The sequence below is a fragment of the Penicillium waksmanii genome, assembly GCF_028829765.1.
Source record: "Penicillium waksmanii strain IBT 27052 chromosome Unknown utg000008l:1.0-5622682.0:1.0-5626561.0, whole genome shotgun sequence".
In the NCBI taxonomy this organism is placed as follows: domain Eukaryota; kingdom Fungi; phylum Ascomycota; class Eurotiomycetes; order Eurotiales; family Aspergillaceae; genus Penicillium; species Penicillium waksmanii.
This window is the reverse complement of record NW_026643254.1, coordinates 2589856-2615199: the sequence shown is the minus strand read 5'-3', so window position 1 is coordinate 2615199 and position 25344 is coordinate 2589856. Positions and strand designations below refer to the sequence as shown.

At 47.9% G+C, this 25344-nt stretch overlaps 9 protein-coding genes across 9 annotated transcripts; 6 read left to right on the top strand and 3 right to left on the bottom strand.

Annotated features, from left to right (window-relative positions):
- Nucleotides 1-113: 113 nt before the first annotated feature.
- N7481_009287 (uncharacterized protein) lies at nt 114-3633 on the top strand (the record flags this gene model as incomplete). The annotated part of the gene is made up of 6 exons (XM_057268506.1): nt 114-280; nt 349-381; nt 441-1794; nt 1846-2975; nt 3031-3390; nt 3450-3633. The coding sequence occupies 6 exons, from the start codon at nt 114-116 to the stop codon at nt 3631-3633; spliced, it is 3228 nt and encodes a 1075-aa protein (XP_057119183.1).
- A 761-nt stretch (nt 3634-4394) lies between these two features.
- On the top strand, nt 4395-5453 carry N7481_009286 (sterol desaturase family protein; the record flags this gene model as incomplete). Its single annotated transcript, XM_057268505.1, has 1 exon — nt 4395-5453. One exon carries the CDS (start codon nt 4395-4397, stop codon nt 5451-5453), a length of 1059 nt encoding a protein of 352 aa, XP_057119182.1.
- A 1004-nt stretch (nt 5454-6457) lies between these two features.
- N7481_009285 (uncharacterized protein) lies at nt 6458-7554 on the top strand (the record flags this gene model as incomplete). The annotated part of the gene is made up of 3 exons (XM_057268504.1): nt 6458-6881; nt 6951-7297; nt 7408-7554. The coding sequence occupies 3 exons, from the start codon at nt 6458-6460 to the stop codon at nt 7552-7554; spliced, it is 918 nt and encodes a 305-aa protein (XP_057119181.1).
- A 193-nt stretch (nt 7555-7747) lies between these two features.
- On the bottom strand, nt 7748-8875 carry erg27 (the record flags this gene model as incomplete). The annotated part of the gene is made up of 1 exon (XM_057268503.1): nt 7748-8875. The coding sequence occupies one exon, from the start codon at nt 8873-8875 to the stop codon at nt 7748-7750; it is 1128 nt and encodes a 375-aa protein (XP_057119180.1).
- Nucleotides 8876-9066: 191 nt separating this feature from the next.
- Nucleotides 9067-9401, top strand: N7481_009283 (uncharacterized protein; the record flags this gene model as incomplete). Its single annotated transcript, XM_057268502.1, has 2 exons — nt 9067-9262; nt 9301-9401. The coding sequence occupies 2 exons, from the start codon at nt 9067-9069 to the stop codon at nt 9399-9401; spliced, it is 297 nt and encodes a 98-aa protein (XP_057119179.1).
- A 1202-nt stretch (nt 9402-10603) lies between these two features.
- On the bottom strand, nt 10604-12538 carry N7481_009282 (endopolyphosphatase; the record flags this gene model as incomplete). The annotated part of the gene is made up of 3 exons (XM_057268501.1): nt 10604-11030; nt 11099-12275; nt 12361-12538. The coding sequence occupies 3 exons, from the start codon at nt 12536-12538 to the stop codon at nt 10604-10606; spliced, it is 1782 nt and encodes a 593-aa protein (XP_057119178.1).
- An 886-nt stretch (nt 12539-13424) lies between these two features.
- On the bottom strand, nt 13425-15459 carry N7481_009281 (uncharacterized protein; the record flags this gene model as incomplete). Its single annotated transcript, XM_057268500.1, has 7 exons — nt 13425-14164; nt 14231-14551; nt 14622-14863; nt 14921-15023; nt 15082-15129; nt 15185-15254; nt 15307-15459. The coding sequence occupies 7 exons, from the start codon at nt 15457-15459 to the stop codon at nt 13425-13427; spliced, it is 1677 nt and encodes a 558-aa protein (XP_057119177.1).
- Nucleotides 15460-21733: 6274 nt separating this feature from the next.
- N7481_009280 (GMC family oxidoreductase) lies at nt 21734-23627 on the top strand (the record flags this gene model as incomplete). Its single annotated transcript, XM_057268499.1, has 2 exons — nt 21734-21979; nt 22035-23627. 2 exons carry the CDS (start codon nt 21734-21736, stop codon nt 23625-23627), a joined length of 1839 nt encoding a protein of 612 aa, XP_057119176.1.
- A 558-nt stretch (nt 23628-24185) lies between these two features.
- N7481_009279 (uncharacterized protein) lies at nt 24186-24398 on the top strand (the record flags this gene model as incomplete). The annotated part of the gene is made up of 1 exon (XM_057268498.1): nt 24186-24398. One exon carries the CDS (start codon nt 24186-24188, stop codon nt 24396-24398), a length of 213 nt encoding a protein of 70 aa, XP_057119175.1.
- Between the last annotated feature and the right edge of the window lie 946 nt (nt 24399-25344).

Here is a 25344-nt window from a genome sequence, read left to right as displayed (position 1 = left end):
CATTCCTCGGGGTCGCGTTCCATCCAATCGGCCATGTCGACTGACCGCGCCCGTTGCTAAGAGATAGAATCCTACTGGCTGCAGCCCTGCGCCTATCCGTGCAGCCACCAATTATGCTGTCGCGCACGAGCTCGCGATCGTCGGCGAACTTGTCGAGTCCCCCATTGTCGCGAAGAGACACTCAGGCAACTACCAAAGAGAAACAGACCCTGGGTGGCTGGCTCAAGAAAATATGGCAGAAGTCCGGCCTCGACAAGCCGACCATCTTGTTGATGCTGAAGTGAGAACGCGCACAGCCGTTGCCTAGTTCCATTGGGTAGAAGAAAGTTGCTAATTGATCTATTGCAGAGGTGGACTAGCACCGACAATCGCAGTCGCTATGTAGGTCCAACATCCACCCGAAATGTAAGCTGCCAGTCAGTCTAACATTGTTCCTACAGTTATCAGTCTACCGATGTCGCGACCGAGTACACCACACTCGGCTACCTCGTCGCAATTGTCTCCATTCTGGGATTCTCCATCATGCCCCGTGCCAAGTTCATTCAGATGATGATCTTTGATGTCCTAGCTGTCTGCATCGCAGCCTGCTTCGCGCTATTGACGATGTATTCCAGCGTCAAGGCCCGCCAACACACGGCCATCGCGTCTGATGACTCCTATAGCTCTTCCGCATCTGCTGTCAGCGGTGTCTGGCTGTTCTTCCAGATTTGGCTGGTACACACCTTTCGTGCCAAGTACCCCCAGTTTCAATTCCCTGTTATCATATACGCCATCTTCGCCAATATTTCTTCGGTCTATGCACCTGAGATGGCTTCAATGACTGCCGCCATCGCCTTTATCGAACGGCTTTTGCGAACATTCCTCACGGGTCTCGCCATCTCCATGGCTGTTTCATTGCTGATTCTGCCCATGACCTCCCGCCAAGCTGTCTTCAAGCAGATGGGTGGCTATATCGGGACTCTTCGCTCCGCATTGGGAGCGCATGCCGCTTATTATGAGTCTTTAGAAAAAGACGATATGTTTGGCCGAGCGGACACTTATGACGACACGCAAGAGAAGACTGACGACAAGGGAAAGGTGTATAGTCCAGAGGCTGAGGCCATCCGCGGTGCCATCCGACAGATCACCGATGTTCATGCCAAACTTCACGGAGATCTGTCTTTTGCAAAGCGTGAAATTGCCTTGGGAAAATTAGGCCCCGATGATATCCAGCTGATATTTCGCCACCTGCGCCAGATTATGATTCCTGTTGTCGGCCTTAGCTTTGTTGTGGACATCTTCCAGAGACTATCAGATTATAACCGGTGGAATATACCCATCGACCCGAATGCAGAGCCAATACCTGAGGATGTTCGTGAGCGCGTGGTTCACGATTGGAACGATATAATGAGGGCGGTCCATGACCCCTTCAAGACTATGATCCACACGATTGATGAGGGGCTCCTGCACAGTGCTTATGTGTTTCGACTATCAAAGCCGCCCAAGCGAACGACAGTGGTGAATCTGGATCCATCGACCACTGAGTCAAACACAGAAGTGAAGGACGTGGAGGCGGACGCAGAGAACACAGCACCCGGTGAACCAGGTTTCGCCCAACATTTTCAAACGAAGCTCAACGAATTTAGAAGTGCTAAGCGAATCGCCTTGGAGACCTGGGCTGAAGACAAAGGCATCAACCTACCTCCTGACTTTTTTGACCACCCATCATCAGTCAACAGTTTGAAGGGAGACTTTTTTGACGCATCAGCATCGCACCAAGATCGAAGCCGACGGCAGCTTTATCTATTTCTATACGTAAGTCACCTCAGCCTGTCCCCGAAAATTGCGAGACTGATCAAATCTTAGATGGAGCAATTGCTTCATTCAACTGGTAAAACGGTCCTCGAATTTGTCGAGTATGCCGACGAAGTTGCGGCTAAAGGAAAGCTATCACGGACTCGCCTGATTATACCGGGAGCCAAGCGCTCATTGAAATGGGCAAAGAGCTTTTTGAAAGCCGAAGATAACCACGAAGATGACAACATGGGCGATGTTCATACTCACAACAGTATGCTGGAGCTCGGCGAAGCGTATAGGCATCGCAAAGATCCTGAGCATTTGCCAGCCGATACCTGGTTCGAGAAATTCGGGGACAAGATTCGAGTTTTCCCCTGGTTTTTGCGATCTTTTGAATCAAAGTATGGGTTCAGGGTCGCTTGTGCCACTATGACCATCGCAATTATCGCATTTCTACACGATACGCAGTCCTTTTTCACGAAGCAAAGGCTTGTTTGGGCTATGATTATGGTGAACTTGAGTATGTCTCCCACATCAGGCCAAAGTATCTTCAGCTTTATTCTCCGAATCGCGGGAACTACAATCGCAATGGTGGCTAGTCTACTAATTTGGTACATTCCGGACCAAAAGACACCAGGCGTGATTGTGCTACTGTTCCTTTTCATCTCGTGCGCCTTTTACGTTCCGATCAAAATGTTCCGATTCCGAGTCATTGGCATCATCAGCATCGTTACTACTACTATGATCATTGGATACGAGCTTCAGGTTCGTAAGGTTGGCGAGCAAGTCGCGACATCCAATGGTCAGCCATTCTATCCTATATACCTGCTCGCCCCATACCGACTCGCTACCGTCAGTGGAGGCATTGCAGTTGCGTTCTTGTGGACTTTCTTCCCTTACCCTATCTCAGAACATTCGGTTTTGAGGCAGAGCCTGGGGGCTTCACTTTATCTCCTTGCCAACTATTACTCTATCATTCACGAGACCTTGTCTGCTCGGATGCGCGGAGATGAAGGGGACCTTAATCTGAAAACCTCCGCGGGTCGCAAATTGGAAAAGGCTCGCCACAAGGTGTTCTCTAAACAGATGCTCATGCTGAACGGACTCCGAACTTACTCCGAGTTCCTCCGGTGGGAAGTACCCATTGGCGGCAGGTTTCCCAAGAAGCAATATGACTCCATCATTGTTTGCGTTGAAAAGTATGCAGCACCTCTCCTGACAGCCAAAACATACTGACCAACACCTTTCTATTAGTATTGTAAGCTATCTCAGTTTACTCGGCTACGCCTCCGACACCCTGATGCGTCTCAATGAAGACGATGACGAATCAAATTCTATCTGGATGCATGATTTCCGACGCGTGGTTGGCCACGCCAAGATTACAACTCACGAGGTCACATCGCTACTTTGCCTCCTTTCGGCTAGTATAACCAATCGCCAACCCCTTCCTCCATACCTGAAAACACCTAGGCCATACAGCTTCTCGAAGCGGTTGGAAGCACTGGATAAAGATATTCTCAGCATCAAGCATATCGCCGAGCCGGGCTTCGCTGCATTTGCAGTTCTGCAGATTTCCACAAGATGTATCGTTGGGGATGTGGAACTTCTCATGAAGTAAGTTTTTCTCTTACTCAGGATGTGTGTCGTATTGGTTTACTAATTACGTGTTGTAGACATGTCAAAGGCTTGGTGGGCGAATTGGATTTCTCATTCCACGCCGTGAGCACGATGGACTCAAGGATTGCTGAGTCGAGAATGACGTCGCGGGCTCCATCCAGAGCTACGTCGCCAGCGAGAAATGCCTCAAAGTTGAGTTTGCATGAGACCCAGGCGGCGGATCGTCGGAAGATGGACTGAATTGGTAGACTACCTTGAGACTATGATGTAAATACGACTGTTTGGAACATAACGAGGTGGTTATGTGAAACCCGCACATAATACTCTTTCGCGTGCTTACTTTATCGAAGGGTAGCTTGGAGCTGCTAGAGATAGGTATGTCCCAACAACTCAACTGTAGCCATATCGCAAAGTAATAGTTGTACTAGATTAGTAGCTCGCAAAAGTTCTTGAATCGAGAGAGGGTCCGAAAAGAAAAGCTGTTTCTTTTTTGAAAGTTCGAAAGAGTGGCATTGGCATTCGGTTGAAACACATAACGCCTATATGCTATCAAAATCCAATCGAGATACTCAGGCGCAGTACTAGTATCGCACATATTGACACGGGCTCATGACAGACGGATCATAAATAAAGACCGCTAGTCATTATACTACTTTCCCCGGAATAAGTGGACCTTCCCCGCCTACTCCGTCTTGACTATCCGGGGGCCTCGGCAGGCTTCTCAATCACAAGTCTCGAAGATCCCCCGCGCTAAGGAGATTTAGCGAACCCCAACATTTTTACGACGGTCCCTGCGTCTCCATAGTATCGTTTGATTCGTTGAGATTCGTAGACTTTGCCTAAAAGTCTCCTGCTTGGGCGTTGTGAGTGGCGATCATGATCTCACATGTTCGAGTAGTAAGGTTGAAGTCAGGGCACGCTCAGTTATATAAGAATCTGATAAATTCGCCCCGATACGAATCTCATTTTGCGGATGTATACACATCAGGACCAACTTCAAAATGTCTACCCAGACCGCAACAGTCAAGCGGAATCCCGCTGACTCCATGGTGTCCACCTGGCGCCATGATCGAGCTCAGTGGGGTCCATGGCACTGGATGATAGAACTTCTCGGCCTACACCTCATCGACCTGAAGGGCAAAGTACCAGTATTTTCCAAGAAAGAAAAGATACCCGCCATCCGCGAATGGACAGTTCACTTATGGATCCTACTCCACGCCATGATACCACTCGCCCTGCACTACGCCTACACAGCCTATACCGGACAAAATCTCGGTCTCCTCGCCGCATTCGGGCTATACTCGACCGCATTTAAACTAAACGGCATCCATGAAATGCACATAATGCGACGTCTCGGTCAAGTTTACGGATTCCTAGACGGAGACAAGCACCCCCGAGACGAAATCCCCGACGTTGGCGTTGGAAAAGTCATCCGGGAACTCATTTCCACTTCCACTTTCCGCATGATAATGGCTATATATCTTACCTACCAACCGAATGAAACACCCTCGTCTCTCGAATGGAAATGGCTGCCCCTGGAGATCGGTATCTACAGCATCACCGTCGATTTCTGGTTCTACTGGTATCACCGCATGATGCACTCAACGGGTCCACTGTGGAAATATCACCGTCGACACCACCTCACAAAGCACCCGAATCCCCTCCTCTCAGCGTACGCAGATCACGAGCAAGAGTTTATGGATATAACTGGCATCCCCCTCATGGCGTATGGCACGATGAAGCTTATGGGGCTACCGATGGGGTTCTATGAGTGGTGGATTTGTTTCCAGTATATTGCCTTTTCGGAATTTATTGGACACAGTGGTTTGAGGCTTCATGGTGGGGCACCGTCTACGTTGAATTGGTTGTTGGAGCTCTTTGATGCGGAGCTTGTTATTGAGGATCATGATTTGCATCATCGGTATGGGTGGCGGAAGAGTCATAATTATGGGAAACAGACTAGGCTTTGGGATAGGATATTTGGAACTTGTCATGAGAGGATTGAGAGTGTAAAGGAGAACGTTGACTATACTAATCGGGTTACGATGCCTCTTTTGTGAGGAGTGCTTGTACGCCCAGGTGTCGGACTGGAATTAGTTAGTGGGCGGCACTGGAGATACATATGATATTCCAGGTTTATGAACAATGATTGAATGATAAAGATATTTTTGCATCATGTTTTGACAATATCTTGACCCTGATACCTTCAAGTTATTACGCTGTTTAGTCTTGGAAGAGTGATAGGAAAAAAGTCAAGTAAGTCGGACAAATCTGAGCGAATAGGGGGGGGCAAGAAGAGATAATATAAGGGGGTCAAAGTACCCTCAAGAGATTCCGATTGGTGTATTCCGCGATTTGCTCAGGGCTGTGCGAATCTCAAATGCATCACTTTCTGGTCGATTCATGAAAGGCCTTTTTCATATTTTCTTTTTCAACATTAAAGTTTCCCAATTAGAGTATACCAGTCCAGCCATGTGGTATGTTGTTCGTTCGCATTCCCAGAAGCGAAGAAAAGAACATATGAATTGAAGTATTGGAGAACAGAATGATCAATTATTTATCCTTTGCATGAGGAGTTGAATCCGGACACATACTAATAGTATTTGGAGGTTCTGCACATTGAGAAGCAAAGTGTTTAGTAATACATTTAGAAAGACTAGGTTGATTGCTGCTGTGGAGCACCGTACTATGAATGAATCTGAGCACAACTTGAGCAAGATACAGTGTCTAACCTTGAAAACCCAACCATGAGCCAAAAATTACCTCCATCAAAACGAATGATGTGCTTTTCCGACAATCGTCAAACCCCCCCACCACCACTCACTAAAATCCACGCAAGACCCGGGTATATGATGATGCCATCGACGCAGCCCCGCAGATGTACTGCCTAGGGTATATCTATCTCCGCACGAATACAAGCCTCCTCTCTTACCCCTCAAATAAACCTTGGAAAGACAGAACGAACAAACAACAACCTCATCTCTCCCCACCATTCTTACAAAACGTGTATACAACCCAAAAGCAAGAATCTATTCCAGTCTCCTCAAGCCCAATCAGCCCAACAATGTCCAACATAACCATAGACCCATCCATCCTCTCATCAGCAACCAACAAAACAGTCCTAATAAGCGGCGCAGCCCGCGGCATAGGCGCCGCAACAGCGAAGCAATTCAACGCCCACGGCGCCAATGTCGTTCTAGCAGACCTACCGCAATTCCGCTCGATAGCGGAACAATTCATTCAACATGACCTCGCTGATCCCAGTCGGGCGAACTTTGTGGAAGGCAATATCGTTGACTGGGATGAGCTGAGAAATTGTTTCAAGAAGACCGTGGAAATATTTGGTGGGATTGATATCGTTGTTGCTAACGCGGGGATTATGGAGTCGAGATCGGTCTTCGATTTCGAGGTTGATGAGGATGGAGAGTTGAAGGAGGATGTTGAAGCGAAGAGAGTTTTTGATGTTAATTTGAGGGGGACTTTGAATAGTTCGTATCGACATTACATGCATCGGCAGTGGATTCTATTCAACTAACAACGTACTACGTACCAACTAGCACTCCGACTCGCACTCTACTATCTATCTCAATCTCCCTCGCCGCCATCATCCAAATCGATCGTCCTGGTAGGATCATCATCGAGTTATTTTGGCGGAACCGGGGTCGCTGCGTACGTTGCTTCGAAGCACGGTGTTTTAGGACTCCTTCGTGCGGCGCAGGGTAAGGGTCGTGAACTGGGAATTCGAATTAATGGGATTGCACCGTTTCTTACGCCAACGCATATCACGGCGGGTTTTACGGAGAGATGGCGTGAACGTGGACTCGAGGAGAATACGCCTGAGCGGGTGGCTGAGGCTATTGCTTTTGTTGCGTTGGATGAGGGGAGGAATGGGGATTGTTTATTGGTTAGTAAATTCCCCTTCTCCTCTCAGGTGGTCGACTCAGCTTTGACCTATGTGCTTGCCTATCGCGTTGAGTTGGTTTAATGAGAGCTAATTGCCGGCTATTTATTTAGGTTGCTGGCAAGTTTCTTCGAGAGCTGGAATCGTCGCGTGCAAAGCTTATTCCTACCTGGCTTGGTGAGGATGTGGCGCAGTTCTTATCTACTGCAATGCAGTTCTTTGTTAGTATTGGTGGGTATGTACTGCCGAAGAAGTACTGAGCGATACTGAATAAAGAAGGGATAAGGCATATAGAGTTCGTCATGATGTATGTACATTGCGAGAAATAAGTTCAGAAGACCACTCCTTCCCCACACCAAACCGCAGGGAATGAAGAGAGACAGAGAGAAAGAGAAATATCGAGTCAAAAGATCAGGGAAAACGCCTAGCGGTTTTTCTATATCGTAACATCCATTAAATCGGATTCATCATAGTCGCGTTCGGAACGGCAGGCGGTAAAGTCGAAACCGCCACAGTCGATGATTTTGCGCTGACGGGCGTGGACTTGGTGACAGGAACTGGAGAGACTGTCGTCGGTAGACTGGTATCGAGATGCGAGGGGCTGCGACTGCTGCGACTTCGAGACAGATCTCCGTGTGAGGTCGTGCTGCCTGGCGTACTATTGCTGCCGGGTTTCCCGCTCCGCTTGACCATTTTGCCTAGAACGCCGACGATTTCGGCGGCGTCTTCGAAGCTCTCGTCGTCCATGCCTTCTTGGGCGTTGTAAACGTCGGCGATGGCGTGTTTGGCAAGGCGTCGACAGGCGATTGGGTCTTGGAGGCAGTCGTAGAGATAGGCGGCATATTCCAGTTTTACAGATAGTCGGAGTGGATGCGAGCCAGGGAGAAGCTTGTCAGCAAGGAGGGATGCATGGTTGAAACATGCTGTTGCAGTGGCTGTGTAGTCGAGTGGGGGTAGGAGGAATGAGGTGGCTGGTTGAGGTGGTAGTACTGGAGCGAGGCCGGGTGGGATAGATGTCTTGTTGGGTTGTTGGGATGAATTTTGTCCACGTAGGGCGGATAGGGATTCTTCGCCGTAAATCGAGTCGTGCTTTGCGAGAGTTGGTGGTTGCGGATCTGTTGGCTGGACCACGGGGCGATTGTGGAAGAGAACAAATATATGATAGAATGAGGCGCGGAGTTTGTAGGAGAGAACTTTCAATTCGACGAATCGTGAGACCATGGGAAGGATATAGCCCTCAAGTATTAACAGCCCTTCTCGGGCAAGCCATATGATGTGATAGTACAATTGAAGCGATTTGGTTTCGCGGGTATTGTCAAGGCGGCGTAATCGGCGGGCGCGAAGGAGTTTCTTGGAGAGCATAACCGAGAGGCCGAGAGATTTGTATAGCATTGCCGAGAGCAGGGGATTTTCGAGGGCCATTACGGCCGCGAAATTGCCCAAGGCTTTCTGATCCACCTCGGAGGATGCCATCCATAAAGCCAGTGACGCGGAGGCTGCAACATTGTGGTCAGTGATCTGTAAATCGGGTTCGATGGGTATCCCGGGAGGGATAGATGGTCTTTGTGACGGGAGTAGCATAATTGGGATGATTGAGTAGGGGATTGGGCAATAATGGTGGCCGGGAAGCAAAAATAGAGTCAAAAACGAAGCAGACAAGGACTCACCAGGCGAGTCGCGCGCAAACGAGGATTCAAACACAGCGCGTGCACATCCGAGCGCGTAGACGAGGATGACGATCGCGCGGCGAATGTGACCGGTCCTACACAATCATGCAGCGTCCACAGTATAAGAGTGATCAATTGGATCAATTGGAATTGATCTCGCCCCTGACTGATTCAAGTCGAGAGGAAGCCGGTGCGCTCTGTCTCGGTGGGCTCACCGCACAATTCGGACCCCGTTCCGAGTATCTTGATCTTGATCTTGAGCTTGATCTAGTCTGGACTTTGATTGGTATTGGTCGGTCGTGTATTTTGATTGTTTATTTATTTAATAGGGTAATTGAGGCCGTATGGCGGATTTGATCAATCTCGAGTGGGAGTTGATGGATCGATTGGGCGCAGCTAATCGAGGAGGATCGGCCGACAAGCTCGCGGCTCGCAGCTAGCAACGCAAGGCACAAGGATGAAGAGAGAGAGCAAGTGGATGCATTATGCGAGAGACGCGAGGGGGGGCTCGAGAAAGAGGAAGAAGACGCAGATTTCAATTCGCAATCTCCGATGCCAACGCACCACCGCGCTGTGCGGGGAAGAAGTCGGGCACGAGCGGAGAACGAGGCGAGAGCGGTGGAGCTGAAGTTGGAATTGGGCAGGGTTGGATTGGCGATTGAGATATGGAAATAGAAGATGCGATGAGCCCAGCGTAGAGCCGAGAAGGGCGGAAGTTAAGTTGGACGGTGGACGGTGGATGGAAGGTGGAATGTGGAAAATGGAAGGTGGAGGGACGGGGGAGTCGAGGCAAGGCGGGCCCACTAAGAGATACCCGACACTCTACCTCAGGCTATAGTTAGTTACTAGTGCTAGCTATTATCCTATTATACTCGTACTGTACTTGATCTATTCTGTCTCACCATGGCTATCTGGTAACTTCCAGCTGGCAGCTGGCAGTGCCAACTCCACATCACCATGATATAATTAACCCACTGAGCCACCCCCGAGCCGCCTCAGGTCGCCCTGAATTAGCCCTCATCGCCTCGAATTGACCAGCTCAGGGAGCTACGTGGCAGTCATCGAGTGCGCGATCCAAGCAGATTACAAGTTGGAAGCACGGACTGCCACGCTGGCAGTGGCGTTATGTTTGCTTGCGGGTGGATCGATGGATCGATGGATTGCGGCAGTTCAGATGGGAATTGGTATTCCAGACGACCAGCTGCAGCAGACCCTAATTTTGCAGAGTACAGAGTACAGAGTACAGAGTGTACCGTGAACAATAGATATAGTCGATAGTAGTTCAGATGAATGGAATTGCTATACAAAGAGAAGTATGGTAACTACTGGGATGAACCTTGGTTCACCGCCCCATGAACCACCCCAATGGACCACACCGCCACAATGACATAATGAGAGACAGACAGAGTACTCGATGGCCTACAGAGTACAGAGTCGAGTAGTATTGAGTGTTCTATCAATATAAACTAAAATAAAAATATCCATGACTATGCTATATACCTATTTACTACCGGCCAGCTAAATGCCGGCCAGCCGAATGTAGAACACCAAATATGCAAGCTCCCAATAATTAATCAATCTATCTATGCAAGTCACCTGTGATACTGACAGTGATAGAGCCTCGACTCAGCCATCCCTCCTTTTAAAAGCTCTCTTCCAGCTCTTCGACATCCATGTACCCCGTAAAAGCCCGCTCCAAGAACGCTCGCCAAACTGCATTGACCTTGCCTTTCTTCTGGCTCGAGACCTCCCCAGCTTCCCCAATCCGGGTCGCAAGCTCAAGGAAACTGCGCACGGTGAGATCACTCATCTCGTACACATCGTCGCTCGTGGTGTATTCCACCTCGAACTCCAGGCGTGGGGATTTCTTTGATTGAGTCGCTTCCTCGTTAAGTCGTGTGAGGTTGGCATAGTACTGCGTGTAACCCAGCAGCGTCAACGCCTGGTTGGAGTAGGCCGGGCCAGGCGGGGCCGTGGAGGATGGTGGCTTGGGCGCCTTGAAGCTGGGCTTCTTCTTGCCCTTGCCCTTGCCATTTCCTTTGCCCTTCTTTTCTTCTTCTTTTGCGTGTCTACCGACGAATCGTGGCCTGACTCATAATCATATAGATCGAATAGCTGCTGTGGGGCAGAGGCGGACTCGTCGGTTTGGCCGACATTCTCCAACCCCGTCAGGTTGTACTCCACCATGCGCAGTGTCGGGAAGAAATTCGGCACGAGACTGGGCGAAACCAACGATACGCTGTATCGCTCAGCCCACGGGCCTCCAATCTTCTTCAAATATTTGCGAATCTTCTTCTCCTCCTTATCTTCCTTGCCCTTCTTCTTGTTCGCCTCGAAGAAGTCTTCCATCTTCTGAACGTTCTCCAAGCCCGCGGGTACAGATGGGAGGTCGGACCACTGGCCCCGCAAAGAAACAAGGTAATCCGACTTGGACATGGCAGAGACAGTCCCATCGCTCTGCTTCTCCGATAGCTCACCCGCGTCCGCGGCGTGACTATCCTGCAGGACGAAGTGGTCAACATTCATATGCCCGTAGAGACTTGCGACAACCACATCCCGGTACCGATCCATCCACACCGTATATTTCTGCCAGCAGGTCTCGTCCCAGTTGGTCTTTTCATCTGAGCGCGCGGGCGCAACGTGACCCATCAGGATAGCCTTCATGCCGCGCTCGCGCAGAATCTGCAACTGCACCCGCAGCCACTCCATATGTTCATACCCGGGCTCAGATCGATCCTTGCACCCGTCGACAGCACTATTGGATTCGAAAAAGTACATCGTGTTCAAGCTAATGACGGCCAATTTGCCAGGAATGACCTCACTGGTAAACCAACCGCCCTGAACAAAGCTATGCCGCTGATCCTCGGGGATGAAATCAACCCAGATCTCGTTGAACTTCTTCGTCCAGGCATTCGGTCCGCCGCGGAAAATGTTATGCGGGAGAATATCGTTGTTGCCGAATGTAGGCACGACGGGGACGGAGAGACGGCCCGCGGATCGATCGGGTGAGTTGGAGGTTCCGAATAAATCGACCCATTTCTGTGACATGTAGCGGTTTATTTCGAGAATTTCGTCTTGGTCGCGGGGGATATTTTCGTCGTTGTCGTGTCGGGCTGAGTCGCCGGTCCAGATCACGAAGTCGATCTCATCTTTGATGTTGTCTTTGATCCAGCGGAATGTCTCGTCTACCAGGACGAGCGGCGAGTCACAGTCCGATCCTTCTTGCCCAAAGTATCCTGCTTCGCCTTGGCCGTGGTGGCATGAACCCTTGTCGGGTGAGGAACCCGCTTTGTAGTACCGGTCAGGATGAAAATCTATAGATGTGGATCGGCTTCTCGTCAGTGTCATATTATCACGCGACCAGGAATACCCTTGGGTCCGCAAACTGTATCCACGTACCTGTGATGTGTAGAAAGCGCCCTGTGAGAGGTTGGGGTTGGGCCTCTGTAGATGCGCCTGGTGTGTTCAGGTTCAGGTGTGGCATCAACTTGTCAACAGGGGCGAGGGGCTGCTGCTGCTCCAGGGGCACTGCCACGGCAGTAGCAGCAGCAGTGATGAGGCCCAGCAGGGTCAACATATTGACCAGGATCAAAGCAGCATGGAGGGAGGCACCAAAGCTGGCAGATTGATCACAATCAAAGACTCAAGGATAAAAGGTGGGAAAAGCGGATGGAAATTTAGGTCCGATCTTATCGCGAGTCACGTCACTCGGTCAATTCGGAGCCAATCAACGGATGCTGAGTCAGACACGGCTGCAGTATCAGACGTCTTGGCAGGGACACATTTGGGCACAAAGTAGGGCAGAGCAGAAAGATGATAGAGAGAGAAAGAGAGAGAGAGAAAGAGAGAGAGAGAGAGAGAGAGAGAGAGATAGAGAGAGAGATCAATAAAATAATAAAGATCAGTCTGACTTTAACAAATTGTGTAGGGCAGCAGATCACCCCGCGTGATTGGCATTTGCATTTCCTTTTTGTATCCCCAGATTCATCACAGCCAATCACCGTCTTCCACTTCTACACGTGCGAGGACCTTGTATTGGTGGTAATCATTAATAGACAACTTTATTTATATTTATATTCATATTTATATTTATACAAGTAGGGTTGCACATATATACTACTAGTAACTACTAACTATAACTACTAATTACTACTTAGTATATGCTATTTACACCCACTGGCATACTAGTAATTGATATGCCCAAACTACAACTTGAAAGTACATTTTTGAGAATGGATTTTTAGAAGAGCTTTATTAAAAAGTAATAAGAGTACTAAGTATAGTACTAGTATCAGTACCTAAACACAGTAACATGATATCCAATTCGATTGCCAACAACTTAATTACCCGTGCCCACGTGAACCATCTTGGAAGGTTATCCAAGTTCATCACAATTATAACAACCACCGCCGCAACTTGAGCACATGCCTATCCGAATTTCAAGACCCGTGTCCATCCATCCTTCAAGCATCAGCTTCAATCTTCTCTGTGACAGTTCCATCATTCTGCACAACGATCTTATCCAGATTCTGTGAAGCCTTGACAGGGTTGGGCTGCTGGTACACCCACTCCAGCTCCTCAAGAGTCCGACCCTGCGACTCAACACAGAAGAAATACCAGCAAACAGATTCAACCAGATCCCAACCCACAAAGATCCAGAAGTAATTGGTCGAGATATTGCCCAGACCAATCGGCGACGCAAACTGACTAATGAAACTGATCGAGGAAACCATGAATCCAGAAAGAGCCAGTCCCTTCGCACGAGTCGTCGTCTCCAGTGCCTCCGCGGGGACGACACCCTGCAGCGGGGTGTAGGTGAAGGAGAACACGACGTTGAAAAGATAGTAAAAGGCCAGCGCTGTCTGGCCCTTGGTGTGGCTGATCGTTCCAGTGTTGGCGATGGGCAGCGAGACGGCGGCGTTGATGGCCATGGTGATTGCGCAGACGAGCGTTCCCCAGATCAGGACAGGACGTCGGGGCATCTTATCTGTCAGACAGACGGCGGTTCCGGCGCCGATGGCCGAGACGATGGAGTTGATCAGGTTGAGTAGCAGTTGTGTCGAGCTAGAGGTGTATCCCAGGACGTTGTAGATGGTCGCGTTGAAGTATCCTAGACCGTTACCGGACCACTGTCCAAAGACGGAGATCATGATGACCTGTGCGAAGCGCCAGCGGCCGCTGTGGGTGGTGATAAATGGTCGGTCTGGATAGAGAATTAGGAGTTAGCCATCGATTTTGAGAGCAAGGCAGAGTTGGGAATAAAGCTTACAGTCCCACCATCTCTTGTCAATACCGTCAACACGGATTCCTTCCTTCATTTCCTCAATCTCCAGACGGACCAGGCGAGCATTGGGATCACCGTTGCCATGGTATTTGACCAGAAAGGCAAGGGCCTCGTCTTCGCGACCTTGGGTGAGGAGCCAACGGGGTGACTCCGGGATAAACCAGACTGCGAAAATGACCATAACACACGCGAAGCACTGCAGGATGAACGGGATACGCCATTGGTAGTTGTTGCTGATATTGTTTGTGCCGTAGGTGATCGCAGCGGCGGGGATACTGCCTCCGAACCAACCGCAGTTGTAGAAGCCTGTATATCGTGGCAGTCAGTGAATATGTTTCGGAATGCGAGCAGTTGGACCTGGGGGTATAAGACTGACCGACAGCACGACCACGCCAGTGTGGCGGGGCAATCTCAACAGCATATGCTGGAGCCGAAACGACCATGATCTGGATTCCAACACCGAGGATAAAGCGACCGACCACAAATTGAGCCAGATGCATGGCAGTCGAAATGATAATCGATCCAAGGATAATCACCCAGGCACCGACAAACATACACTTGCGTCGACCGAGCTTGTCGGAAATGACGGCGCTGAAGGGAGTTGCGACGATAGATCCGCTGGAATTGTTGTTAATTCAGGGATCGGAATAAAAGATACCAAGTGAAGTCACTTACACAGTGTAGAGGGAAGTCACAACAGAAACTTTTGAGCCTGTGAGACCAGTTTTAAAGATCGCTTGCCAATGGTCCATTGCAAGGATGGATCCCATGAGGGAACCTAGAAGAAGCACATATCAGCGCCAGAACCTTTCGGAGAAAGCATCAGATCTACTTACCATCATAACCGTTGGCACAAGCACAGAGGAAAGCGACGAAAATACAGACTGTATTTGCATTAGTACTGAGTTAAGGTTGACGTTGTTGAGGTGCATAACGTACAGTAGAGGTGGATGGAAGTCTTGCTCCACCGCTCAATCTTGGTTTCCTCAATAGCAGCAAAGAGTTCGGCCTAATTAAGGGTAAGCATGGAGTTTCCAACGTCAGCATGGAAAATCACCCACATTGTGGACTTCCTTCGTCTTCGCACCCTCGCGCTTGGCAGTCTCTCCATATCCAGCAATCACCTGGGGGGTATCCTCAGGCCCTGTCCCATAGTCTACCGCAGAGGAGATACCGTGCACCTCCTCATGAGTCCCGCTCTTAGCGTCCGACATGATCCAATCGGTTTTCGATACCGTCAAATATATCAGTGGGTTGTCGAGGAAACGGGTTGTCGTCGAGTGCAGTCGTCTTTGAAACGCGGCTCGATATTTTCCAAGAACCCCTCGAAGGGAGGACAAGCTTGGATTCTTATAAGAAACTCGCGCTCATACATACAATCCAATCGGTTCGCATAGGCGCCAAAGACCCTGTCTTAATTTTCCTTTTCTTACTATTCCGTTTCGGAAACGCTAAACCATGCAGTTCTCCAGATTTTGCTGGTCGCCTCCCCCCCCCCCCCTTGTGACACTAGATCCCTGCGCCCAGTAACGCAGCAGACGAGCTCGGCGGTGGCGTGCACAAGCTGCTCCGTATCCTTATTGGAATCGGCGAAGCCTCCAGTGAGATGATGGATTGCTCAGATACGATCGATGTGTCCGCCTCGATCCGAAAAGATTCAGGACTTGAGCTGGAGGGATCTGGATGTTCGGCCCTGTGTCCCGTACGCCGGGCAAGACATTCTGATCTATACCCTTTGGTTGGGAGTGATTTGCCCCCTTTCTTTTTGTTTTATAGCTAGACTGTTTGATTGGCTCCACGCTAGTGAAGGGAATTGGTATTTAATATACGCAGATTATCAGATCAGGTATAATACCCTAAGGCTGAAGGAGAACTAGACAGTAATGTTTCACCTCATCCCGCCCTTGTCTCCTGATCTGCAGTATACCACGTAATACTGTATTGTTGTGAGATTTTCCATCAATGCAGTCCAAGGGCTGGAAAACATCAGGTGTCTTTTTTACTTCTCCAAAGGGATTAAGTTTCATCACCCAATAGCAACCCCATACTTAGAGTTAGATTTATCGTCCCATTTCCTGTCGATGCAAAAAGCCAAAGTCTGGGGAGAGGACCCCGTTACTAGCGCGGAGCAGTCCTCCGTGTTGGATTCTCCACGGGGGAATTCTTCCCCACAAAACACTAATCTTGTTCCAGACCTGTCAGCTCGGCTCCATCCAGCTCGACAGAGTAGCCACTTCGCTTGTGCGAATGTCGGCCCGAGTAAGAAGTTTTCCCCAAAGACCAGAAAAACCGGAAACAAAAAATCACGACCTCAGCCCGAAATTGGAACCTCGCACCCGAATGGCGAGATACCCAACCCTATCCATCCCGGCAGGGCAGCCGTTGCGCATGAACCCAATATTGGCGTTCCCGGAATGTGGGAAATTGCAGGATTCAAGAAGTAACTATAGGCGAGACGAAATTGCATTCAAGGGGTGTTTGCTGCAGGACGCGAATTGTCCTTAAAACGGGGCCTCCCGACCGCAGACCTTTTCGAGGTCTCGAAGTGGATCGCTGGTTCCATACTGTTATGTATTGCCCCCCCCTCTCCCCGCCCCCTTGTCGGTGCTAACAAGCTCATTTGGACTTGGCGCGACAATTCACTTGCTTTTATGGGATGGTGGGCGCCACCGCCAAGACTTTTTGGCATGTGAGTGACTTGATGTGGATTAATTACTGGTGAGTAGTTTCAACATGGGAATCTATCTCGCAACGAGTTTGCCGTTGGATATATCTTGAAAAAGTCTCAACGTGCAGGACATCCATTGATTTCAGATGCTCAATATAAACTTGAAGCTCTGCACCCAATTCCAATAAAGCCATTTTACAAGACTTCATATGAAAGCTTCTTGAACTTGACATAACTGCTAGGATAACACGGTTACTATAGCTCTCAGGATTACGACATAGCTCTACAGTCTGTATGTGGCTATTTTTAAGAGAAAGTCCTTTCGGAATATTTGAGCAGAGAACTCGCACATGTTTTCGATATCAAGCCAGAATAAGCGAGCGCCTGTTAATGTATTTCATTTCGATGACAAATGCTTGAAACCACACTTCTACCTAGGATGGGATTTCAATCCGTTAAGAGTGCTTCTCTCATTTCTGATTAAACATTCCATATGAAATCATACCTTGAAACTATCTTAGATCATATAGGCGAGGGTTTCTTTTTTCATTATCTAACCCGACTATACGGGTGGTCGCGCATATAAGAAGGCAAAGTTCCCTTCGGCGAAAGTCTCTTAGATGATAATGGACTTTATATATAATCACGCAACTCACGACGAATTCCATCGCCATCGGCAAATTTCGTGATATAGACCAAGATTGCGGTGTCCAAGAACGCGTCTTTCCCTTCTTAAACAGATCTGAATCCCTGCAGCTTAGAGTTTCGCTATTGCGGGGCCAACCCACAGGACATGATCATATCTCTATCTTCGAAATCAGAGTTGAGATGATCTTCTCTTTTATCACTGAAATCACCTAGCGTACCTTGTATTTCCATAGAAATTGGAACAGACTACACCTTTACCATAGAAAAAGACGCATCAAATGTTATCAGCTTCTTACTGTGCTCTTTCCAGGTTATCGGTTGATAGGTGTGCTTCTTTCTATATTATTCGATACCTTCACTGCTGGCCAGGTAACCAAAAGGACAGCGTTGTTCAAAGTTTCAAGATTTCCCTAACCAAGTCCACTTATTTTTGAATAAAATTGTGTTTCATGCCCTGGTGTGAATTTCCTGAACGAATGCTGGGCTCCATGTTGTTCGATGGTATAGCCACCTTGAACTTGAACTAGGTTCAGTCAACGAATATACTAGTAGCATTTTATTGATTTTAAATTCAAGTCCCAAGGTTGTAGGTAACCCCAAGCTCTAAGTTCTGGGTTTGAGAATCCCTAAATATATACTAGTATCCTAGGATGCTACTAGTACCCACTAGGTACTAATCTGTGACTAGTGCCGTGCAAACTTCGAGGACTGTCGACCCTGGAACCCATACTATCATTTAGCAAACGCCCAGAATGATATACAATTGAAGTTTTGATTCTTAGACTAGTCGATGTACTAGGGATCCAATTGAAATAAATCGTTCCGGTGTGAGACGGGAGAACGGTATTGTCAGCCTAAAATGACACCCAACTAGGTGAAGCCAAAGGGACAGCCTGTAAAGCCATCAGACCAAGCTCACTCGTCTGATCAGCGCGCTTAGAGACGTGCCGAGATCTACTCCCAAGCCAAAAAGCGGCGTTCAATGGGTAAATTTCAGTCCAGGCTCAGACAGACTCGCTGAGTCCATCATGATGTCCATGCCTTGTCGACACTTGACAGGGTACTTAGCCCCTTAGTATAGTTTATTTGCGAATTTAATTTTCACGACTAGTCATGACTAGAAATATGGGGATGAGATCGGAGGCAAATGTGTGTGTATTGGATAGATGTGGAAGGAGGAAGCTCCTACTAATTATAGGTGTGGGCCACGGCAGCCTGCATGCCTGAGGCCGCTAGGCTTCAACACCTTTTGGAGCCTAATCAGCTTCAATCTTTTGAGATGTCTCATTTCTTCTTTTCCCAACCGTGTCATACTCAAAATAGATAGAATACGATAATACTAAAGTTAAATTGCGATTTGAGGGCGAATGGGCCGGCATAGCCGCCATGCACAGTGGTAAGCCCGAAGGAACACGGAACCCGGAGCTCTTATTTTTGGCTGAAAATTACGAAGTGGGTACTCCATTTTTTGCAGCAACTATATATCACAGCTTAACGGGAATCTGTACTCGTTTCTTCCAAAATACAATTCATCAACTGCCAGTGAAATATGAGAATGGCACCCTTGATTATATACGGTGCGACAGGCTATACAGGCCGCATGGCCAGTGAACACGCCAAGACCCTTATGGAAGCATGCATACAGAACAAAACACACTACCTCGACATCTCGGCAGAAGTGAAAGTTGCACGATAGATTAATTTTGCTCACCAAAAGATGCTCTTCGTCAATTTGGGTCGCCATGTTCATTGAAAAGAATGTTGGAGGTAGTAAAAGAAGGAAGAGCGAGAAAGTATTTGGCTGTCGAAAGCTTGAGGGTGTTAAATAAGCGCTAATCTAAAGTTGGACCTCCCAAGCTTTGTCCCGCTCAAGCCCCCTCTTTTGGAATCCCGAAATCGAAACCTCCTCACATCAATCGACGGAATATGGATAGTCTAAATATAGACTGACCTAATCCACATGGCCGTTATGCTGGCTTCGGCAGAATACGTGGAGAGGTCAAGATCAAGTATGTAGGAAATCCACCAGAGGGGGCGTTTGAATCTTTTCTACAAAGTATAGCTTGCATGAAAATTGGCGAAGCAAATTTAAAATGTAGAAATAGAGTAAACTATAAGCAAAAATGAAAATATACCTAGGTATGTGAGTACTAGTATATGTCTGAAATTTCTATGAATTATCATCGTGATACTTATCCACCCCTTTGGTCTGCCATTGAATCGAACCAAGCTCAATACTATTGGAAGAAATTGAAATTGAAATTATAGAGAAGGAATATAGGGTGACTTATCATAAGAATTTCATACGAAGTCGATTGAACTTTCAGCAATGAATTTTTCCAGAACCCGTGGACGTCGTTGTAAAGCCTTGCTAGTGCAAAGGTCCGTCAGAGGAACCTTGTTCTAATAGAGCCCAGCTATGCGCGAATAATAGTAGTACGCATTAGTCCAGTCTACAAATAGTCCAAACGGCCCGCGCACCCAAGCGGCCCGCGCAGACCGCCTGCTACTCCATGTTTGAACTAGAATTTTGCCACCAAAACGCCATTATATTGAGAAATCTATCTACTAGGGCACCAGGTAATTGAATGGCCTATTCTCTGACTGCCGCTGTACCTTGCCTGCCGCCGTCTGGTTGGTGGAGGTGGTTCAATACGCCCTGGCGTCTATATAAGTGCTTAAGGACAGTAAAACACCTAATATTAAGTAGTTAAAGAAGGTAAGATTAGTATAATAGTATACAAAGTAGTATAATAAAGTTTGTAGCATGAACTTAATCAAATTAAGGTATAAAATAACTACTATAACTATTAAGAATATGAAGGTAATATTTTCCTTTAGTCCCTATAGAGGTAGCTAGAATAAATAACTTTTTAAGCTATCGTAGGCCAATCTTATCTATAATCTATCTATTTAAAGAGACCTCAAAATACTAGTTATTTAGAAGATTATCAAACCAGAATTTGATATAGACTTTGTCTTTTATGTATAGAGGTAATATAAAACTATCTGGACTGATTATTTTATTGCTGTAACCTACTTACGATTTCCTAGTTGTAAAATTACTCGCTGGCTATGATATTCAGCATATATTACCACTTTAGCAGTTACAATAAAGCCTATTATAAATCCTATCTTATCAAAGTTATAGATATCCTCTTATTAGATATCATTCTTTTTAATTGTATATTAAGCAGTATGAAACCAATTATATGGAGACTTTAGATCCTTATTTTAAGTACGTTAATAATTATAATGCTTTAAAATCGTATATAAAGCTCTTTACAGTATTTAACAAAGTTTATTGACTAGTTTTTACCAACAACAGGTAAGGGGGTAGACCCACGTACTGTAAGTAGGATATTGGCCATTTCCCGTACAGTAGAAGGCCGAGGTACTGCACCACGTAAATACATAGAGAGTATCCATTACACAAGCGAGTCCTCTTTATTTTGTGCCAATTTATGGTTGTTAGCACGTATCTCAGCACAAGAGGTTGTCCCATTCATACGGTCACGGATAGTAGACTCAAGCACCTCAAATAGGCTAGGTGCGGCACGGCGAGGGGTGATTTAATCATTTTTAAAAGCATTGATGGCTAAAGAAATTCTACCCTCATGGTCTAGCGACTTTTGAGCATTTCGGTTGCGTATTGGTGGCATGGTGGGTATTGAAGATGGTGAGTACGCGTCAGGACGCAATCTGAGGAGGCGCGCGCGGGCCGCTTGGGTGCGCGGGCCGTTTGGGAATTACGTTAGTTAACTAATTAACTAGCCACCGCATCCATCACCACTTCATGCCATTTCTCTCTTTCTCATCCCATCTCGTTCGCCCCTTTATGGTAGTATTCAGTACTCCCTAGTAGCAGAATCAGCTATGCTGATGTCAGTTGGTTCACTAGTATAGGTAACTAACTACTACACGTACTGACTAGTTCCCAGCCACTTTCTAAGCGCTTATGCGGCTTACTGTGAGAACGATCAAACATTACCCGCTTGAAGAATGTGAATGACTGTGATGTGGCGAGGGGTAGAAATAGGGGGCCTAGCCTTTATAAATCCGCGACTTGCTGTTTCCAATGTCCCCCGCATCGAGAGTGATCGCACCTTGTCACAAGACGGAATTTACGTCGATCAACTTGCTGGCTTTGGAGCTGAATATTAGCGCCCATAATGGCTGACTTCAACACCGAGTCAACACTTGGATTAAGCGATGATTCCTTTGACTTCATTGTTATCGGAGGAGGCACAGCCGGTCTAGTCGTGGCCAACCGGCTCACTGAAGATCCCCGGACTCGCGTCCTAGTTCTTGAAGCTGGAACAAATCGCCTCGACGATCCTCGGATTACAGTTCCAGCATTGTCTTTGCAGGCGTTTGAGGATCCGGATTTTGATTGGAATTATCTTTCAGTCCCACAGGTATGTAAAGAATCCAATTCAAAATTAGCCTTCATCGCTAATCCCCACCTCTCAGAAAGAACTAAATGGCCGGCAACTGTTCATAAACCAGGGTCGCACGCTGGGCGGATCTTCGACTATCAATATGGGGATGGTTATTTACCCTTCGCGCTCCGGCATGAACGCATGGGAGGGACTGGGAAATCCCGGTTGGGGTTGGGAGGGCCTGTCTCCCTACATCCGAAAGTTCCACACTGCAGCACCTCCCTCGGAGGGAGGCCAACAGACCCTCAAACAGATTCTGTATGAACAGAAAGATGTGGGCGATAAGGGACCCGTGAAGGTCTCTTTCGGCGATCAGTACATGCCATACTATAGTGCATGGATGGAAAGCTTCAAGGCGTTGGGATATCCGCAGACTGAAGACCCGATAAATGGTGCTGGTACAGGTCCCTTCGTCAGTCCCAGTGCCGTAGACCAAGCCACACACACTCGAAGCCATTCTGCTGCTGCATATCTCGGAGAAAATGTTCGTTGTCGGCCGAACCTTCGAGTTGTGACTGCTGCGCGGGTGGAGAGAATCGTCCTGGAGAAGCGCGGCGACGAAGCAATTGCCACTGGTGTATCTTTCTCCAGGGGGCAAGAACGATTCGTCCTCTCCGTCAAGAAAGAAGTAATTCTTGCCGCTGGAACAACCCAAACTCCCAAGATTCTGGAACTATCGGGTATCGGCGACGAGAAACTCCTGCAATCCCTCGGAGTCCCCACAATCGTCGACAACCCAAGCGTTGGCGAAAATATGCAGGAGCACGGCCTGGTCCCGTATTCATATGAAGTAGCAGATGGCCTTCCATCTGGCGACATGGCTCGTGATCCTGAGTTTGCAACCGCTGCCATGGCCGCATATCAAAAAGATGGATCTGGTCCTCTGGGATATGTCCCATTCGTATCGGCATTTATGCCGTGTCTGGGCCTTTCACGCGAAGCCAGAAATGAGATGGTCGAGATCATCAAGGCCACAATTACGAATCCTGATACGTCAAAGCCGGTTCGCAAACAATTAGAGGCCCAGGTAAAGCTCCTAGAGATCCCTGAAGAGACCACAGGGCAATACATCCTGGCTCCGTTCCAAATTCACTCTCGGGAGAGGACTCCCCGGCAAGCCTTCAGCCCCAGTCACCCTGGTTTATTTATGACCATTGCCGTTGTGCTCAGTCACCCATTTTCGCGCGGATCAGCACATATCAGCTCGGCAGATTTCCGCGATGCATCGATCATTGATGTTGGCACGTTCACGAATCCCATTGATCTGGAGCTGCTTGCGAGACATTGTCTTCTGGCAAATAAGCTTATGGAGACGGAGCCTTTGGCTTCGCTGATGAAAAAAGACGGCGCTCGATTGCACGCGGCTGGCCCGTTAGATCTAGACAAAGCGAAGGAATTGTGCAAAGATCTTGTTATGTCGAATTATCATTTTAGCGGAACTTGTGTTATGATGCCCCAGGAGGATGGCGGTGTGGTTGATCATCGATTGAAGGTCTACGGGACGAGCAACGTCCGGGTTGTTGATGCGAGTGTCTTTCCTCTGGAGCCAAGGGGGAATATTCAAGCGACCGTTTTTGCGGTAGCGGAGAAGGCGGCGGATATAATTAAGGAAGATAGCAAGTAGATTAGCAGAGACTTTTAGGATTATACTTGTACTTGACATGGTTAATCGTTGCACCTCTACATCGTCACATTTAGGATAAGCCAGTTTAATTCAATTCTTCGGTATACACATGCAGCTGAGCTCGAATTCTCGGGCATCATATGGACCAGCCTAGAGTTTCGCAATGATTCAGATGCAAATTTTCTGCTCAAGTTCAGAAACAAAGCCAAAGGGAAAGAGTATCAAGGTTTTATATACTCTAAAAATGATTGAATTTCACATTGGTCGCATCGGCTCCTATCTCGCCCACAGGGCTATTTTCCAACTCGACACTTTGAGGACTGCCCGGCAGCTCAACCAACTTTGACCCAGGAATTGGGCGACCGCGGGATGGAGGGGGGGGTCTTTTCTGAACTAGCGAAAGCGAATTCATGTGGCGGCATTCCGGCTTGCATATCGGATAGGGTGGACTTATATAGGGAATGCACTGGAGAAGGCTGGGCCGAGACCTTTTTGCGATATCGCCTGCCTGCATAGAAGAGGATTATGCCTATTATCACCACGCCGGCGACGAACCCAATGACGATTCCTACAATTTCACTATCAGAAAGAGACGATTTTGATGAGCTCGAGGTTGAGGATGATGCATGCGCAGTCGATGTATTTGTAGCCGACAATGTAGGAGACGTAGAAAGAGAGGATGAGGTTATTGAAGTCGGAGTTGGAATAGATGATATCGAGGCTGAGGCTGAAGCAGCATCATTATTTGTGAAGATTTGGATGCTCTGGTAGTCGTTTCCCGAATCCTTTTTCCACGCGTTGCATGAAAGTCCCCCGCGAGAGGTGCATGATTTGTCATAGTAAATAGAGATACAGAGATCAGCGTCTTCGGGATCCCATGAAAATTCCTTTCCTTTTGCAAGGTCGATCTTAGTGCAGTTCACCGTGCCAGATTCATGGAGGATTGTGGCGTTGTTTGTGGCGTTGGTGTATAGAAAGGTCCATGCTTGTGCCAGCGGGATGAAACTGAGGGCATATAATGATTTTCTCAACATGGTGCCGAGCTGTATAATGTAGGAGGGTCGATCGGATGTTTTTTTTTCGGAGTATGCAAAAGGTTATCGTTGACAACGCATAGTGCGGCGGGGTCTCAAACTAAATAGAAGCCCGCGAGGTCATCAAGTGTCACCATGGAGAATAGCTTCGTATTTTATTGAGCCTCAGAAAGCAATGATTGTCTGATCGTATTTATGGGACCCACGTTTAAATCTCGTATGGCACATTGAGGGGCGGCCCAGTGTAGATCGCTACTTGTGTCGGGTAGGGATCGTCGAGCTATCTTGCCTATGCAGACGAACGTCATTCTCATGGTTGCAAGGGTGACCGGGTGGCCAATGGGTGAAATGCCGTATTCTTAATATAGTTACGAGATTATTGCCTAGTTGTGCGTCTCGTGAATTCCAGCTGCTTACATGTGCCGAGAACGAAAGCCTTGACTGACGACTATGCAGAGGAAATGAGTCTATCCCGCCCAGGTCTACTGCAAAATCAACCAACAATATTCCCATCGGCAATTAACAAAGGATCAAGGCCTTCATTGTATCGTGAGCTTGCATTTTATGTTTGAATCAAAGCTGACTGATGTTTGTACGTCAAATGATATTGATGGGTTACACGAGCCTGGGAGGGCATGATCCTGATTGGTGATCGACCCAAGAATACGAAGCTGTAGCCTTTT